General features: G+C 39.4%; 1 protein-coding gene across 1 annotated transcript in view; it reads left to right on the plus strand.

Moving 5' to 3' along the window:
• MAPKAP1 (MAPK associated protein 1) overlaps positions 1-19,155 on the plus strand; it is a 283,018-nt gene that overhangs the window by 44,139 nt on the left and 219,724 nt on the right. The window contains exon 4 of the mRNA XM_017874749.1: positions 9,320-9,468. Coding sequence (XP_017730238.1) covers positions 9,320-9,468 — 149 coding nt within the window. The remainder of the gene's footprint in view (positions 1-9,319; positions 9,469-19,155) is intronic.

Below are 19,155 nucleotides of genomic sequence, written 5' to 3' on the forward strand. Positions count from 1 at the left end.
CCACATGATAAATGAAATACCTTAGAGTAAGATCCTTGTAATATTCCTGTAACTAAAACTGCATGGATAGATATGAAGATGGTGTCATCAGAAGTGTGCTTTGTTAGGAATAATGTCATATTAAGATCCAAGTATCTTTAATTTTATTATTTTAAAATGGTATTGGTATTTTATTCTTTACATAATTAGTTATTACCCTTACTAGTTGAATTATTTAACAAGTATTTCTTTCATAACTCCTGTGCGGCTAATAATTCTATGCTGAGTGCTAGGAGGACTACATGAATCCTCTCCTCAAGAAGTTTGAAGTCTCATTGGCAAATGAGGCTTCTTATGCATGAAGTTAAATAATAATGCAAAACAACAATGTAGCTTATTTATATCAGTTATTTACATGTACCTGATGTTTTATGTAACTTCTGTTATTGGTTTCTTAAGTAATGATTCCCAAATGCAATGGATGTATAAAAATCAGAAACGCATCCAAAAGTGCATGTTATAATAACATTCCTTATACATTTCTAGGCCTTACCTATGGAATTCTTGATTTAATAGATGGGGCTTGCCGCCCACAAAGTTACGGTTTTCAGAAGTTCCCTGGGTGATTCTGATGAGTAATCTGCTCAGTATATAGTATGTTAGCCACTAAGTTTATTTCTTTTTTTCTTTTTTGGTTTTGTTTTGTTTTGAGACAGAGTCTCCTTTCGTCAGGCTGGATGGAGTGCAGTAGCACAGTCTTGGCTCACTGTGACCTCCACCTCTGGGGTTCACGCAGTTCTTGTGCCTCAGCTTCCCTAGTGGCTGGGATTACAGGCATGTGCCACCATGCTTGGCTAAGTTTTTTTAAAACAAATTTAGTAGAGACAGGGTTTTGCCATGTTGGCCAGGCTGATCTTGAATTTCTGGCCTCTTGTGATCCGCCTGCCTCGGCCTCCCAAAGTGTTGGGATTGCAGGTGTGAGCCACTGTGCCCGGCCTATTTCATCTTCATTCAAAGCCAGCAAATCAGCTGTTAATATGTCTCTTTTACAGGTGAGAAAACTGGTGCTCAGAGGCCAAATAACTTTCCCAAGTTACTTACAAGTAGTAAATGGTAAAGCTGGAATTCACCTCCTGGACTGTTTGACCCCAAAGACTTTAGTCTTTCTACTCTACTCTGCTCCCTCCCATACTATTGGCAGAAAGGAGCTGCTTCTGAAGTTTTGGGTATTGAGGAGTCTTTGGTGTTCTCTTGTTCCTTTTTTTTTTTTTATAGAGTGAATCTTGCTCTGTTGCCCAGGCTGGAGTGCGGTGGCACGATCTCTGCTCACTGCAACCTCCGCCTCCCAGGTTCAAACAATTCTCCTGCCTCAGCCTCCCAAGTAGCTGGGATTACAGGTGCCTGCCACCATGCCTGACTAATTTTTGTATTTTTAGTAGAGACGGGGTTTCACCATGTTGGCCAGGCTGGTCTCGAACTCCTTACCTCAGGTGATCCACCTGCCATGGCTTCCCAAAGTGCTGGGATTACAGGTGTGAGCCACCGTGCCTGGCTCTTATTCCTTTCCTTCTCTGTGAGCTATGGCCAGAGTTTGGGGAAGTTGCTGAACCCTCTATGTTTGGGGAAAAAAAAATTCAGGTACAGTGGCTCGTGCCTGTAATCCTAGCACTTTCAGAGGCCGAGGCAGGGGGATCACTTGAGCCCAAGAGTTCGAGGCCATCCCTAGCAACATAGCGAGATCCCATCTACACACACACACACACACACACACACACACACACACACACAATTAGCTGGGCCTGGTGGTGTGCTCCTGTAGTCCCAGCTACTCAGGAGGTTGAGATGGGAGGATCACTTGAGCCCAGGAGGTCAACGCTGCAGTGAGCCATGGGGGTACCACAGCACTCCAGCCTGGGCAACAGAGGGCGACCCCGTCTCAAAAAGCAAAATAAGAAATTGTGTAGAAAAAAATTTAAAAATGAAAGTAAGTTACCAGTAATCTCACATTCAGAGGCAACTGCTCTTGTTACCCTTTTGATGTGTTTATTTTAGATTTCATTCATACATGTGAGTGTATATATTTTAAACAATATTCAATGTTTAATATAAAAAATATATATGTATATATTTTGACACAGGGTCTCGCTCTGTCACCCACGCTGGAGTGCAGTTGCACGATCATGACTCACTGCAGCCTTGACTTCCTGGGCCCAAGCAATCCTCCTGCCTCAGTCTCCCGAGTAACTATGCCACACAGGTGCATGCTACCTTGCCTGGCCAATTTTTACAATGTTTTGTAGATGCGGGGTCTCCCTGTGTTGCCAAGGCTGGTTTTAAACTCCTTGACTCAAGCAATCCTCCTGCCTTGGCCTCCCAAAGTGCTGGGATTACAGGTGTGAGCCACCATGCCCAACCTCAAATCATATTTCATATGAGCTTTTTTGTATTTTTTGTGTATACAAGTAGTTCATAAAGATAAAATGTTGTGGTTATCTCCATGTAGATCCATACTTTTACATTTCTTATTAACGTTATTTCCACATATTTTGTGTTACCATTGTATTTTTATTTTGTTTTTTTTTTGAGATAGAGTCTCGCTCTGTCGCCAAGGCTGGATTGCAGTGGCACGACCTCAGCTCACTGTAACCTCCACGTCCTGGGTTTGAGCTATTCTCATGCCTCAGCCTCCTGAATAGCTGGAAAAACATGCACACGCCACTACACCCGGCCTACCATTATAAATAGGATCTTCTTCCTCATAAGTTTGTTATTGGTCTTTTGTAAATAAATCTGTTTTTTTTAATTCTAATTTTCATTTATTTATTTTTGAGACGGAGTTTTGCTCTTGTTGCCTAGGCTGGAGTACAGTAGCGTGATCTCGGCTCACTGCAACCTCCGCCTCCAAGGTTCAAGTGATTCTCCTGCCTCAGCCCCTCAAGTAGCTGGGATTACAGATGCCCACCACCACACCTGGCTAATTTTTGTATTTTTGGTAGAAACGGGGTTTCACCATGTTAGCCAGGCTGGTCTCGAACTCCTGACATCAGGTAATCCACCCATCTCGGCTTCCCAAAGTGCTGGGATTACAGGCATGAGCCACCGCACCTGGCCAAAATCTGTTATTTTAATGTATTTGTTTTGTATCCCGTCACTCCCTAAATCCTTATAGTTCTAACGTGTTCCATGCATAAGTTCTAATACTCATTCTCATCTTCCGAATGCTATAGTGTGTGCTTTTTCATAAAGCTGATGATAATTAAATTTCCAGGCTATTTTTTTTTTTAGTTTTGTGTTTGTAGGCGAATCCAACTGTTTATATTGGTTAGGACTTTTCAGTTGCTAATAACAAAAAGCGACTTGAAGGAGGGCTTTCAAGAAGTATAACTCTGCCTTATGAATGGCTTGGAACCAGAAGGAAGGGCTCTCATGACTTCCCCCATCTTGTCTTGGCTTCTTTCTGCCCATATGCTCTCTCTGTCCTCCCTTCCTGTACCCTACCTCAGCAACTTCTTCTACTTCTCCGGTCCAGAGTTATTCATTCAACAAATATTTATTATTAAAAAATAATAAATTATTCCTTCAACAAATAGTGAACAAGACAAAGTCCTTGTCTTCATGGGGCTTATATTCGATTGGGGATAAACAGTAAACGTAATATGCCAGAATGGATAAATGGCATGGAGAAGAATATAGCCAGGTAAGGGGAATAAGGAATGCTAGGCAGAGAATTTTGCTATTTTGTGTAGGGTGGCCAAGAAGGCCTCATTAGGAAGGTACTGTTTGAGCAGAGATCTAAAGGAAGTGGAGGAGTGAGTCATGCAGATATCAGGGGATGAGTGTTCTAAGGGGAGGAAATAGCAAGTGCAAAGATTCTGAGACAGAAATGTGCCTGGTGTATTCAAAAAATAGAATAGCAAGGAAGGATACCTGTTGGTTAGAGCACAGTAAGCATGGGAAGAGTGGGATCAGAGAAGTCAGTAGTGGGGTTCCTAGTCATGGATGGTCTGGTAAGGAATTGTATTTTTTCTCTCAGGTGAATTGATCAGCGTAGTGATGTGATATGTGACTTCTTTTCCCCCAGTTTAAATTTCCTTTAAAAAAAAAACTTTATTGTAGAAAATTTCAGACATAAACAGAAGTAAAAAGAATGGTTTAGTGAACTCCCTTCACTCATCTGCCAGTTTCAACAATGATCAGTACATGGCTGGTCCTGTTTGATGTATACGTTTTACTACCGGCCCGGCCCTCCCAGATATTTTTAAGCAAATTCCAGCATACTATATAATTTCGCTACCTAGAATACTTTGTATTTTTAACACATGAATAAACTGGTGGCACTACTACTCTCCAAAAACAGTTAATTTATTTTAATATTACTTTATATCATTTAAAATCACATTATGTTTATTATAATGAAATATAATAATTACATTGAAAAACATTTAAAATAATTTCTTTATAATATTATAAAGAAATTTTTTTTTTTTTTTTTTGAGATGGAGTCTCGCTCTGTTGCCCAGGCTGGAGTGCAGTGGTGTGATCTTGGCTCATTGCAAGCTCTGCCTCCTGGGTTCACGCCATTCTCCTGCCTCAGCCTCCTGAGTAGCCGGGACTGCAGGCGCCCGCCACCACACCCAGCTGATTTTTTGTATTTTTGTTAGAGACAGGGTTTCACTGTGTTAGCCAGGATGGTCTCGATCTCCTGACCTCGTGATCCGCCCACCTCGGCCTCCCAAAGTGCTGGGATTACAGGCGTGAGCCACCATGCCCGGTCAGAAAAAAAATGTTTGTTTTGAAGCAGGGTCTTGCACTTTGACCGGGGCTAGAATGCAGTGGCATGAACATGGCTCACTACAACCTCAACCTCCTGGGCTCAAGCGTTTCTTCCTCCTCAGCCTCACAAGCAGCTGGGACTACAGGCACAAGTCACCATTCCTGGCTAAGTTTTGCATTTTTTGTAGAGATGGGATTTGGCTGGTTTTGAACTCCTGGGCTCAAGTGATATGCCCATCTTGGCCTCCCAAAGTGCTGGAATTATAGTTGTGAGCCACAGTGCCTGGCCAAGAAATAATTATTTAATATTATTAAATATCCAATTATTGTTCATTATTTCTCAAATCATCTCAAATTTTTCTTTTTCCCCTATTGGTTTGTTCACGTTTGGATCTAAGATCCATCTACTACTTTGGTTAATGTCTCATTTTTTAATCTATAGCTTCTCTTTCACTTTTTTTCTTATAATTTATTTGTTGAAGAAATTGGGTCATTTGCTGAGTAACAAAGTTATTTAAAATAATTCCCCTCTTTGTGGTTAATCTGCCAAGTCATTATTATACTTAGGTTCATTTATTTCATTTTGCCTTTGTTTTTAGAGGTTACACTTTTAATTTTCTTTTATAATTATTTAAAATGGCTTCAAAGTCAAAAACATAAAGCAAGATAAAGTTAGAGAAATCTAGCTTCACGTTCTATTCCCTTCACTCTTTTATAGTCACTTTTAAAACGGTTTTTTGTCTCTTTAAAACTATATATAAGCATATTTATGTTTATATCCCCCTTTTTTAGATTAAAGATAACATACTATACATACTGTTTTGTACAATCTGTAATTTTTTTCATTTAGTAATATATTCTGAGGATTTTTCTGGAGCAATATATAGAGATAAGCTTCATTCCATTTTACAGCTGCATACTACTCTATGATACAGATGTACCAGTGCCAACCCATGCCCCCATCAGGGACGTTTGATTGTTTTCAGGCTTTTGCAAATGGCACTGCAGGGAATAGTTTTATGCATATTTTTTAAGATTGTGTTTTACTAATGTATCTAAGTGGTATTGTTGGGTCAGAGGGTAAATGAAGATATGATTTTCCTTGATCTTCTGAATTCCCTTTCATAGGACTTTTGCTGTTACCTACCAGTAACATATAGAGTGTCTATGTCCTCAGAGCCTCAAACTTTTAGATTTTTGCCAATCTGGTGAAATGTAGTTTTAATTTGCATGTCTCTTATGAATGTGGTTGAGAATCTTTCCATTTAATAGCTGTTTACATTTCTTTTTCTGTGAACATTTCATATTTTTTGTCTTATTTTTCTATCTGTGTTGTTCAGTGTCTACTTTTAGAATATTTATATATTAGGAATATTGACCTTTATTCTTTCCTAATTTATCATTTCTTTTTACTTTTTTCCCATACAAAAGTATTTTCTTTTTATGTGGTCAGATTTATCAAGTTTTCTCCTCATTCTGAAGTTTGTAACTTGTATTTTAAAAGACTCATATTGGCGGCTATGTCAGGAAGAAACAAGCGTCGGGATGGAGGAGGCAGGGGCAGAAACAGTAAAGTGGGTTTGAAGGTGATGATGATAATACAGTGGTGCTAGCGGTTGCCACGGTTCTGAATAGCTTTTGAAGTATTGGTTGATGGGTAGGATGTAGGATGTGAGAAATCAGGATGACTCCCAAGTTTTTGGCCTATCAGAACTGAATTGCCATTAACTGAGGAGATTGTGGGAGTGGGAGCTTTGGGGAAAGATCAAGAGTTTGGTTACGGATAGGTAACACTTGAGGTGCCTGGTGGGCATCCAAGTGAAAGTGTCCAGTAGAAAGTTGGATGTCTATAATTTCAGGGAGTGTTTAGGGTTAAAAATAACCATTGAGAGTTGGTAGCATATACAGGATATTTACTTGGGGTTTCCCTTTTTCTTTATTTACTTTTTTTGAGATATGCTTTACATATAGTGAAATGTACAGCTATTAAATGTACAGCTCAATGACTTTTGACGGACATATACATTTATATAACTAGCATCCCAGACAAGTATAGAGCAATTCTGTCACCCCCAAGAAGTTCCCTGGTGCTCCTTTTTAGTCATTCTACTCCCCAGAGGCAAGTATTGTTCTGATTTATGTCACCACAATTTAGTTTTGCCCCTTATAGATGGTATTTAAAAGGATATGACTGGGTGAGATCACCAGTGGTGTGAATGTAGATTGAGAAGAGGTCCAAGTGCTGTGCCTTGGGAAATACCAGTGATTCAAGGGGGAAATGAGATGAATCAGCAGAGGGACCAAGAAGGAGTAGCCTGAGAGACAGTGTAAAAGCCAGATAGAGTGGAGTCCTGGGGAGCAAGTGAAAAAAATGTTAAAACAGGAGGAAGTGAAGAACCGTGTCAAATGCTGCCAAGACATCTTGTAAGATGAGGATTAAAAATTGACCAACAGATTTAGCAACAAAGGGATCATTGGTAACTTCGATGAAAGCTGCTTTGGTGGAGTGGTGTAACCTGAATATGCCTGCTTGGAGTGGATTTGATTGAATGGAAGTGGAGGTACTGGACAAAAAGAATATAGAAGACATTTTAAGAAGGAAAAAAATATGGTAGTAACCAGAAGGGAGGGAGTATGGGATAGAGAGCAGATTTTTTTTTTTTTTTTTTAATGAGCAGTGTTTCAGTACTGTGTGCCAATGTGACTAATTCAGTAAGAGAAAAAGTGACAATGGAAGAGAGAGAAGAGAATTACTGGAGAGCTGTTCATGAGTTGGCAAGAGGGATGGGATCTAGTGCACAAGGAAGGGCTGGCCTAAGGTAAGGGCAGAGGTAGTTCATCCATGGTAACAGGAGGACAGGCAGATAGAAGAGCAGATGAGAGCATGCAAAAGTTCTCTTTGGTTGTTTCTATTCTCCAAGCCTCGACAAAGGAGGAAGAGGGGAGGAGACGTTAGGTTGAGGAGAGAGGTCTGAGTGTGAATATCTGAGAATGAAAGGGTTAATCATAGCATCACCTTGCACCTAACCCTATTGGTAACAGCTGTGTGAAGTCTATACATTACTTAAGCTTGGGATTCCTCAGTTTCTTCATGGAGCTAGTAGTAGCATCTCTCTTAGCATCTGTGAAGACTGTGACTGTGCCAGGTGAGGAAAATACCTAGTATTGATCCTGGCTCATAACAGATGCTTAATAAAGGATCATTTCTTTCCCAATTATAACCATGAAACTGGTCATAGATTACAGGTAGAAAAGTACTTCCCATATTTAAAATATTACTTTTAATCAAATTATAGTCTAATTCCTCTTCAAATCTGTGTTTAATATATTGATTATGTCGAACTCCTGTGCTCAAGTGATCCTCCCACCTTGCCTTTCTAAAGTGCTGGGATTACAGGTTGGAGCCATGGTGCCCAGCTGCAGTTACATTTTTTTTGGAAGTTCTAAGTGACTGTTACAGAGTTCTGTTCTCTCTCTTGGTTTAATTTGACAATGCTAAAGTGGAATGGGGTTGAACATGTTTATTGCAGATTTTAAAGTCTCAGATTGAATTATTTAAAAACTTTAAGTGTGGACATTTCCTGATAGTCACTTATCATCTAGCTACCACCACCTTGTTTATATTCCAATTGATTTAGAGAATTAAATGATCTTTGAAAAGATACGAAACTTGTCTTGGTTCACTAATGAATAAGAACTGAAGATTCAGATTTAATAATAATTTAATCTGAATTATTTCAGTCATTCATTCATGCAACAAAATTTATTGAGTTAGTCTTACCTTGTTCATTAGTGCCCTAATGTATAAGAACCTTGGTCAGGTGCAAATTCTAGTTCTGTTACTTATTAGCTGTGTGGTCCAGGGCTAATCAGAATATTCTAAGCTTGTTTCCACATTGACAAATCTGAGATAATGCTAGTATCTACCTCAGAGGCTTGTTATGAGGATTAAATGAGATATATTGACTTGCTAAATAAATGTTAGCTACTGTTACTACACTTGATCTTAGCCAAAAGGCCAAGAAGCAATAAATGTTAGCTACTGGTACTATAAATATCCTTTCTCTTTTTTCTCCTCTTCGTCTTTGGCATCAAGAGTTTGTGCAAGGTGCAACTGAAGAGTGTTAGAGGATTAATATGTAGATCTTGACCTTGAAGAACTAGAATTCCAAAATCACATAATATTAGAGGCAGGAGAGATCTTTGAGATTATCTAGTTTGACAAGCCCAGAGAGATTTAGAGAAGTGTTCACTATCACATAGCTTGCTGTTAGCTTAGGTCTCCTGGCTGTGAGTGCTCTTCTTATAAAATGGCTCCATTGTTGCTTTGTCTGATTCTCCCCTCTCCCTTAACCCCTTCTCTTTCCAAATTGACTGTCCTGGCCTGCACGTTTTTCTGGGCTCTGCCTTTTCAGTGCACAGTATATTGTGGGGCTTTCTGCATACATCTGACCTGAACATGCCTCTGGATGCTTTTTCCTTCAGGTTCTAAGGAAGACATTTTAGGGAAGGTGGACAAGTTGTCTCTGTGTAATCACAGGATGTTTTTCTTCCTCTTGTGTCACAGCCCAGGAGTTAAAGTCACTGTTTGAAAAAAAGTCTCTCAAAGAGAAGCCTCCAATTTCTGGAAAGCAGTCAATATTATCTGTACGCCTAGAACAGTGCCCTCTGCAGCTGAATAACCCGTTTAACGAGTATTCCAAATTTGATGGCAAGGTAAGTAAAAATGAGACTTTGTCTCTTTAAGTAAAACTGTAATTGAGTGGAGTTGTTGTTGGTGTTATTATTAGATTTAGGGTTTCAGAAGTGCTTCATAGAATGTCAGTTGACAGTTATAGAATGTCACTCCACATTTTCTAAGACTGTTGATGTAAAGGTATGAATTTGGGTTCGGTGTTGTTTCCACAGTAATATATTTGGGAGGATTAAAACAAAAACAGTCCTGTGCTCTCTCATTCTCTGTTTCTCTGTGTATAGATATCTCAGGAGTGTTGTATTTTAATCCTCCCAAATGTATATATACATATATATGTATATATGTATAGTATATATCTGTTTATATATAGGTGTGTATATGTATTTATATATATATGATAGAGAGAAAGAGGAGGGGGAGGAAGGGAGAAATATATATGTGTATATTTTTAATCTGTTTTATCTCCTAAGTATACTTGAGAAGTTGGATTAGTTAGACTGTGATTAATCAAGGTCTAATTGTGTTGGGAAAGCCTTGAAAGTGGTTCTGGGAGGCAATTTGCATTGTCTTGATTGATTCTTTATTATAATTGTAGAAATTGTTGAGATCTGAGCTTCATTTCAGAATCCTAGGCTATTGCTTGCATTTCAGTATTTCACTGTAGTGGGATCTTGACACTTGCTATGGAGGCTAACTTTATTTTTTGCCTGTTTGTGCTAACAGTTTGCTGTTATAAAATTAAAGTGTGTTTGTTTTCCTTTTAGAAACATGGCTACTGTTTCAGGTGGATCCTAGTTTCATGTGCAGCACCCCTTCCCCAAACCCCTGCCTTCTTGTGTCTCTGTGCTGACCTGAGCAGGGCCTTGTTCAGAAGACAGTAGCGGTTGATTTTTGTATTTATTGCCGTGATGTTTGCTGTCTGGCAGTGTTGTGGAGTGCTGAGTGATAGCTTTTTGCCTGGAGGTGTCATGTATAATCTGTCTTATTTCAATGCCATTGCAGTTAATAAACATATAGCTTTTTGCTTATGCTTGAATTTTATTTATTTATTTATTTATTTTTTCATGAGCTGGTTCTGTCAGTTGTCCTCTTTGAGCAGAGATGTTTTCTCTTCGAAAGACTTCTACTTCCTACAATTCAGCAGGTTTCCATAGGTTTAAGTAAGCAGGTATGGCCATTAGCACATGAGGTTATTGATGTTTCTGGGAGAGAAGAGCAAAAACTAGAAACAAAATGCATAAATAATATAAAGATCCTAATATACTCAGGAAGTTTCCTCCAAAAAACACCTCACAGCACTTTTAGTAAGTTATAGACTGTATTGATGTAAAGCTTCTCTTTCTCCTGTTTTGTGGAATGTAGCACAGAGAAAGGAGTTCCCCCAGGGGACAGGAATGTCAGCCTCTGGAAAATGGCGAGTTGGACTATATAGGATTTTTTTAAAAATACTACAATGGATTCATTTAGACATGTGAGAAGTTATTGTTGGGATTAGGGTAAGCAGTTGGAATTTATTTGCTTCCATTGCGTGATACCATCTCATTGTTTGAGGATGTAATTTCTGGAATAGTTAATGTGTGATAATGTGTTTATATATATAAAAAAAGCATAGATCTTTTAAAATACTCTAGAATTCTCTTTATACCATAGACTTTATTGTTAATTACTTAGGTTTGGATTTGTCACAAGGTTGTGAACTCTGCTTGGTGTGTATATATCTAACTTCTGAAGTACCAGCAGGAAAATAAAAAGTAAACCATTTCCTTAGTCACAAAGGAATTATTCTCGCTAGATGTGTGTTTACACTGAAGACTCTCAGTGCTTTTGTCATAGCAAGTCCATTTGTAATCCACAAAGGATATGAGTGCAGAGCAATCACCATTATGCATTGATTAAGAAAGATTTAGATATTGATAAGTCTATCTTATGTGATGCTATTGTATTATTATCTTACATATTACAATTGCTAAAATACAATTAAACCCTTGTTCTCATCTATTATTTAATATTGATGCATTTGGCAGATATGTAATGAAAATGGCTAATATTTGAAGGATATTGTACTGTACATATTAAATTAGTCTTTCTTTATCTTTGTGAAATGCATCAATATGATATACAATGACATCTCAATGATTAATAGAGAATTATACTTGAGTCAAGCCTTTTTGTAACCTAGAAATTAAAATGACTATTCAAATAACACCTCAAAATGATCAAATTAGCATTTTGTGATTGCATAATAATGGGATTGTAGTAGTTATAACAGCACCATGGCTGCCTCTAGAGTTAAGATCATGTCAACCCCTTGATAATAAAGCCTTTTCCGTGAGAGTCGACTCTAATAATTTCCAGATTGATTCTTCCCATAAATCATCTGACATTCGGCACTAAATTTTTGTTACTGTTGTAACTTAAAATTATTTTATTTTTATTCGGCTCATATTTAAGAAATGAAATGAGTGTCTTGTTTTAATGATTCACTGTCTTATCATTGGAACGCCATACTTTTTGCCTCAAATATAAGGGTTTGCTACGTATTTTGATACTCCTATTTTTTTTTTTCACATGGGTTTGTTAAAGCCTCTAAAATATGTACAGTTTTTCCCCCCTACAAATATTCACAATGCTTTTCTTGGGAATAACTCTTGCCTTATTTACATAATTAACTGAGTTGCTTAGGTCTCTTGGGCAAATAGTAGATAATTGGGGAGAGAAGGGGACAGGGAAGAGTTTGGGGTCTAATTAAATATGCTAAAAAACTATTTAATTATGTATTTCCTCAAGAGACTAACTGCTGTGAAATCCTTCTTAAGATTAGTGTTAGATTTGAAGAAAAGATTTTGCTTTTGCAATGGCTTTGCTATTACATTTTAGTCAAGCAGGCACATCTAGTGTTCTTAACAGTTTGTGCCAACTGGATTGTTGGTTTTAATAATTCTAAGGGTGAGCTTCACTTAACTATTGTGCTAAATTAAAGTGAATATTTCCAAGTAATTTTGGTTCCTGTAGCTGGTTAATAATTTTATAAAAGCTTTTTTAGATTGTGGTTAGCTAATTTTAAGGCATGAAATTGAGAGGGAAAGGTTGTACTTAGGCATGCGTGCCTTGTAATTTTGACAATTTTGGGGGTCAGGTGTATCATGTTGATACTATTTCTTTAGCATGTTGGTGATGCTGTCTGTGATCTCTTTTAGAGTCTGCATTATCAATAACTGTTTACTGATCATTTGAAAAAAGTTCAAGGTTGATTGGCAAGCAGTTTTAGGGCATGCTTTGGTCAGACGGGCAAAACCAGCCTCAAGCATCTGCCTGAATTCTTAAGCATTGTTGAGAATGGAACCCCTGAATAGCCTCATTAACAACACAAAACCTCTATTCTAGAGGTTGAGACAATTGGAAAACTTCTTGTACCAGTCCTGATTTCACTGGATGTGGGAGCTGTTGGTTGTGACAAGAGGTTGCTTTGAGGTGATCGGGGAGTGGGCTTTGCTGAGAGGCAGTAGACATTCAGCACTGATTTAAGTGCCTCAAAATATGTGGTTTTTCTGCCCTGTTTCTCCACCTGTTTCAGATTAGGTTATGTTTTAAGAAGGAAATCTAACCCTATCCATTTTATGCCGTATCACTTTCTTGAGACTCTTTTGCTAGCACATTATCACTATTCTGGTCAAATTACATTTGCAGATATTATCCTTAGTAGACCATCAGAAGTTCAAGTACCCATTTCCTGTCAATACAGTTACTAATAAAAAAGGAAGGGGGGGGACTGATTAGCAAGTTATGTCATCTCAGTCAGTTTTTTTCACCTCTGAAAGGAGATGAGTGTGAGTTCCTCACAAGGCTCCTGAGACCATCAAATAGGATAATGCTAGGATGAAGCATCTAGCACAGTGAGAGGCAGCATCATTTAGTAAAGCGACCTATTCTGTAGTAAAGCCTCAGTTGGAATCCCCATGGCTCCACGTATGATGTGACCTCAGGCTAGCTACTTAACCTCATGAAGCATGGAGTTCAGGATATACTACCCCAAAATGTGGCACCTTGGAATATTGAGTATCATAATCTGAAGGAACTTGAGAAATGGCAGGAAGAACTCTGATCTTCCCCTGCCCATCTCCTCTAAGCAGGTCACAAGGCCCTCATGTGAGATGTGTTCTCTCTCTGCCTGGAGGAAAGGCGCATCCTCATCTCCGAAGACCAATCTTAAAGAACAGGCTTTGCTAAATTTCCCCGCAGTTTACAACACTTACTTCCTACCTTCATCCTGTTATATTTTCCACATGACTGTCCACTTTTCGTCAAACTTAATGTAAAAACTCTCAGATTTAACCAACGGTTTCTTGGGTCTTTTCTTATGAAGGCTCTATGCCATGTAAAATTTAGGTTAAATAAATCTGTGTGCTTGTCTTTTGTTACTCTGTTTCTTGTTACAGGGGCCTCAGCCAAGCATTTACAAGGGTAGAAGGAAAAAATGTTTCTTCTCTACAAGTTCCAGTCCTGATAGGTGAAAGAAATGATGACTGTGTATCTTCCTCAGGAGGATGAAATGAGCAGGATGTGTAGTACATAGGAAACAAATATTCCACTTCTGCTGCTTTCTCTTTGTAAAGGGGTGACACGGCACTGACGATGGGACAGTGGTGATGTCTCTCTCATGTACTTCATTATGAGGTTGTCAGTACTGAGTGAGAGGGAATGTGTTTGTAAAAGCCGGGATTTTAGAATAGTGTCTTAAAGAAGAAGTACAGCAGAGTGGGGGTGAAAACGGTCTGCACATTGAAGTTCAGGGAATCCAGTGGGGTTCTCGTCCTTCACTAGGAAGATTGAGACAAGTAATTACTTCCTTTGGGTGGATGGGGGAATGGCTTTTTTTTTTTTTAAACCTTGGGTGAGAAAATGGTTCAATATTGGTGATTGCTTGGCAGTTTCTAAAATGTTAAATATCCTACTTTTTGGGCCTAGCTAAATACTGTTTTCTAAATATAAGGGGAATCTTTGACTTGACAAGTGCTTGAAAGAACAAACCAGTTCTGGTTCATATAGACAGCTGTGACTTTGATTGTGTTAACTTGTTAGAAAGTAACCATTTCTCAGTTAGAAACTGTTTTAACAGGGAAGCTGCAGAGAGCATGGGGGAGGGGATAATTCATGAGTGCTAATTGCTTGGCTGTTAATTTTCATAAGTGTTGATAGAAGCAGTTCCTTAAATTAAACTTTGTTTAAAATGTATCAGGGGAAATATTCCACAATGTCGAGCCTGAAGTGAAAATTAATATGAATGCTGTGGCAATTAACACATACTGGTTAATAGCTTTTAGCAGCATTTTGGGATGATAGTCCTTAAATACATTTTTGCATGCTGCTCTTGTTTCAGCATTGTTCCAGTCTATGTCTGGATAATTATGAACAAATGTTTTTTACAATCATTGGCATTAAATAGCTCTCTTCAAAGAAAGTCACTTAAAACTTTTCAGAAAAGCATGAAGCCACCAAGAAATGTTGAAAACTCAGAAAAGGTCAGCGAATTGAAATCATGTAAAAGAAAATTACCCTTAGCGGAAAAGGCAACCCATCTGAACTTGGAAAATGTGCTATTCTTGTGGGAATGGTCCCTTCTAATATGTTAAACTACATTTGCTTCTGGATCTCTTTCCAAAATAAAAAATAATAAAATAATGTAGCCTGGGCTTTTTAGTGTTGGGTATGTTTCTAGAAAGCAGCTTTTACTTAATGCTGCCTGAGCTGAGGCAGTGGCCTTGAGCCTAAGGGTCTTCTGGCCTTACTTCCTTCTCCTTTACCCCCACCCCCCTACTCAGCTGGTGGGGGTGCGGGGGTAACCATGAATGAAGAAAGAAGTTGGCTGCATAATACTGAAAGTCCACCACTGCTCCTTTCAGTAAGAGTTCTCCAGGGCTTTGCTTGCTTAGTGCCCAGTAAGAGACAAATCCAGAGTGACTGTATTTTGAATTAGGAGCTATTTGTCTTACTTGTTCAGTGGCTTCATGTACATGCTTTTGTTTTGTTTTGTTTTGTTTTGAGACAGAGTCTCTTTCTGTTGCCCAGGCTGGAGTGCAGTGGCACCATCTCAGTTCACTGCAGCCCCTGCTTCCCAGGTTCAAGTGATTCTCCTGCCTCAGCCTCCCGAGTAGCTGGGATTACAGGCACCAGCCAACACATCCGGCTAGTTTTTGAATTTTTAACAGAGATGGGGTTTCACCATATTGGCCAGTCTGGTCTCAAACTCCTGACCTCAGGTGATCTGCCCGCCTTGGCCTCCCAAAGTGCTGGGATTACAGGTGTGAGCCACTGCACTCAACCTACATACTTCTTTAAAGAAGTCTCAACATGATTTTAGCAGTTATTCTCTTGGCTACTTATCTCTGTGACTGTATTTTGCTAGTCTTCCTTTCATAGATCAGTTTTTGTTAGTCTATTTCTAAAAGAAGATGGAGACTAGATATTCACTACCTTTTACATATTCCCGTATATGGTATAGAAGGATTGCTGGGCATAGTGGCTCATGCCTGTAACCCCAGGATGTTGGGAGGCTGAGGCGGAAGAATCACTTGAGCCTAGGAGGTTGAGACTGCAGTGAGCTGTGATTGCACCACTGCACTCCAGCCTAGGTGACAGAGCAAGATGGTGTCTGAAAAAGAAGGATCAACTTCATTAAAGACATCTCTTTGTGAGATTATTTCCCCCTTACCATTATATTAACTCTCTCCTGTTGCTTCATGTTATACTGAAAATCCCAAGGGAAGACATTGGGATTTTTGTCTTGATGGTCAGTTCATAATGAGTTAAACAGGAATCACAACAAAATTTTTTGGCATTTTACTCTGAAGTTAAATCCTCTATGCTGAGTTCTTAAAACTAACTTCTTCCACTCTGAGCTCTCTGTCTAGGCCTCATTTCTGCAGTTAGCTGTGAACCTTGCCAGTCTGTGGTGGCTTCCTTTGTTGTGGAGCCATCTTCTGAAAATTCCATGAGGTAGAATTCACCATTGGTTTAAGGCTTTTCAAAGGAAGGCAGACTCTTGCCATGGAAAGAACATGTTTGTCAGGCTTGGGTTAAAATCTTTTGATCTGAGAGCTAAAGGATGAGTAAGAACTAGTTAAGAACAGGGGGAGGAAAAAGGAGGAACAGAAGGTCTGAGGCAAGTGGAATTTGGCACTTTTGAGGAACCAAAAGAAAGTTATGTGACAGGAGCCCTAGGGTGAAGTAGATGGTGGTGAAAGGTGAAGCTCTGGGGGAAGACCAGGTATGACTGGTAGAGGTGTTCTCTTTAACCCAATGGCACGGGGAAGCCTTGAACAAGGATTTAAATGGGGAGGTGGGGTAATCAAATCTGTTTTGAAAAGACCCCTGGGGCTGTGCTGCCGAGTATATCCCTGAGAAGGATTTGTGAGGATAAAGTAATCAAGACATTTTTTGCAGTGCTCTGGGTGAGAGAGTGATAACCTGAGCTTGCTTGTTAGGATGAAGATGGAGTGAATGAATTCAAGAGATGTTTAGTGATAGGCAAAAGTGGTTGGATTTGATGATGTATGTAGGGAACAGGGTTAGAGAGGGGTTTGAAGGATGATTTTCTGATCTGTGTCTGGCTTGTGGAGCTGGATGGATAATGAAACCATCCCTTAATTAGGAAGCACTGAAAGAGGGCCAAAGATGAGGTGGACATTCCCATTGGCAGCTGTTTTGGACTTGCTGACCACAAATCATAGTCTGTTACCATGTCCTTGAAGACACTGTACATGTTTTTGGGAGGTGGGATATACCCTACTTGTCTGGTTTGTGTTTGGGGAATCTGAGGCAGTGCTGAGGTGAGAGTGGAGCAAGAAGCCTCTTCTTTGTTCTTACTTGTCAGCCAGCCTTGGAACTGGCTAAGGAATTGCCTTTAGACGTTAGTCACCTTCCAGATACTTCCTCTCCCATCAGTCACTTCCTCTCAGATGACAGGGATGTGTGCTTAGATGCCCAGCCCAACTCACCAGGCCATTCAGAGGAGAAAATGACAGGGTGATTTTATTCTTTTATTTTCAAGAGAGTAATTTTAAAGAGGCAGATGTCAGGTGTCATTTAAGACATGTTGATTGTAATTCTTGGAGGTTAGGGGACTAAGAAGTAAACAACATGGACGTATTTTTGTTACAATGAGATTACTGTTATCGTACTACCTTCTCACTACCTGATCAATTACCAGGTTAGTAGAGGGAATCTGGTTGGAATGAATATCAAGCACTAGGTCTAGCCCAGGAGACAATCCTTGTAGGCATGGAGGGGACTAGGGATGGTGTGATTTTACATTCAACCTTCTCATCATGGGGTACTTTGCTCTGCATGATTTGCCGTGGAGAGATTGTCTTCTCCCTCAAAGAATGAGGCCCTGATTTTACTATCTTGAAGACCTCTATCCAGAGAAATCAAATGACAGCCTAGGGTCACCTAGCTGGGCATGGAATCCAGGTGTTCTAATTCTCAGAGATTTTTATTTTCTTCTTTTCTTTCTTTTTTTTTTTTTTTTTGGAGATGGAGTCTCACTCTGTCGCCCAGGCTGGAGTGCAGTGGTGCAATCTTGACTGACTGCAGCCTCTGCCTCCCGGGTTTAAGCGATTCTCCTGCCTCAGCCTCCCAAGTAGCTGGGATTACAGGTGTGCACCACCATGCCCGGCTAATTTTTGTATTTTTAGTAGAGGCGGGGTTTCACCATGTTGGTCAGGCTGGTTTCCAACTCCTGACCAGGTAATCAGCCCGCCTTGGCCTCCCAAAGTGCTGGGATTACAGGTGTGAACCACTGTGCCGGGCCGAGATTTTTTATTTTCATTAATGACATTCATACTCACAAAATGGAAACTTGATTTCCAGGACTACTAGGCCATGTGGTAGAAGGAACACTGACAGAGAATCAGAAGACTTGAGTGTTAGTCCTGGCCATGCAGTTCTTTCTCTCTGATGTAGAACAAGTCATCTCTCATCTCTGAGCCTTGATTTCTGCATGTTTAGAACCAGGAACGTGGCTTAGATAACCTCTTGGATTCTTTTTGGCTTTAAGATTCCAGAGTTTTGTGATTAAGGAGGTGATTGACATCAGTGAGATGTAGGGAGGTACAGATGGGAAAACTACAACTTTTGAAGGGTTAATCTTTTGTATATACATTGGAACTTCCCTCTTAATTATCCTAACAGAACAGTGATCTAGGGAGTGTTAGCTCCAGGTGAGGGAACAGGCTGAGAGAGAGAAAGTGACATGCTCCAGGATTCCCCATTAGTGTGTGGCAGAGCTGGTATTCAGCTCCTTTTTCTCCTGTTCCAGTACCACAGCTCTTTTTCCTAGACTCTTGCAGTCATTGTTAGGCAAAACAAAACAGTTAATGTTTGAAATTTTTTAAAATTTAGAAACAAAGGTTTTCCTTTACCAGTGGACTTGAAACCTGACAGACTGGTTTAGATCTTTTTATCAGTTATATGGGTTGGGCAAGTTACTGCATCTTGTAAGCCTTAACTTCCTTACATGTTTAAAAAAAAAAAAAAAAAGATATTGGGACTGGGGAAGGGGAATGCTTTCAAAACGTAGAATCTGGTGTGTGTCTCACAAATGTTTGTCTATTTCATTGATTTTCCTGGTGTGCAGAGTGGATTCATTCATACATCTTTATCCATTGAATATATTATTTACTAGGCACCCACGCTGTACTGGCTCATTT

Source organism: Rhinopithecus bieti, unplaced genomic scaffold (assembly GCF_001698545.2).
Source record: "Rhinopithecus bieti isolate Rb0 unplaced genomic scaffold, ASM169854v2 scaffold_7967, whole genome shotgun sequence".
In the NCBI taxonomy this organism is placed as follows: Eukaryota; Metazoa; Chordata; class Mammalia; order Primates; family Cercopithecidae; genus Rhinopithecus; species Rhinopithecus bieti.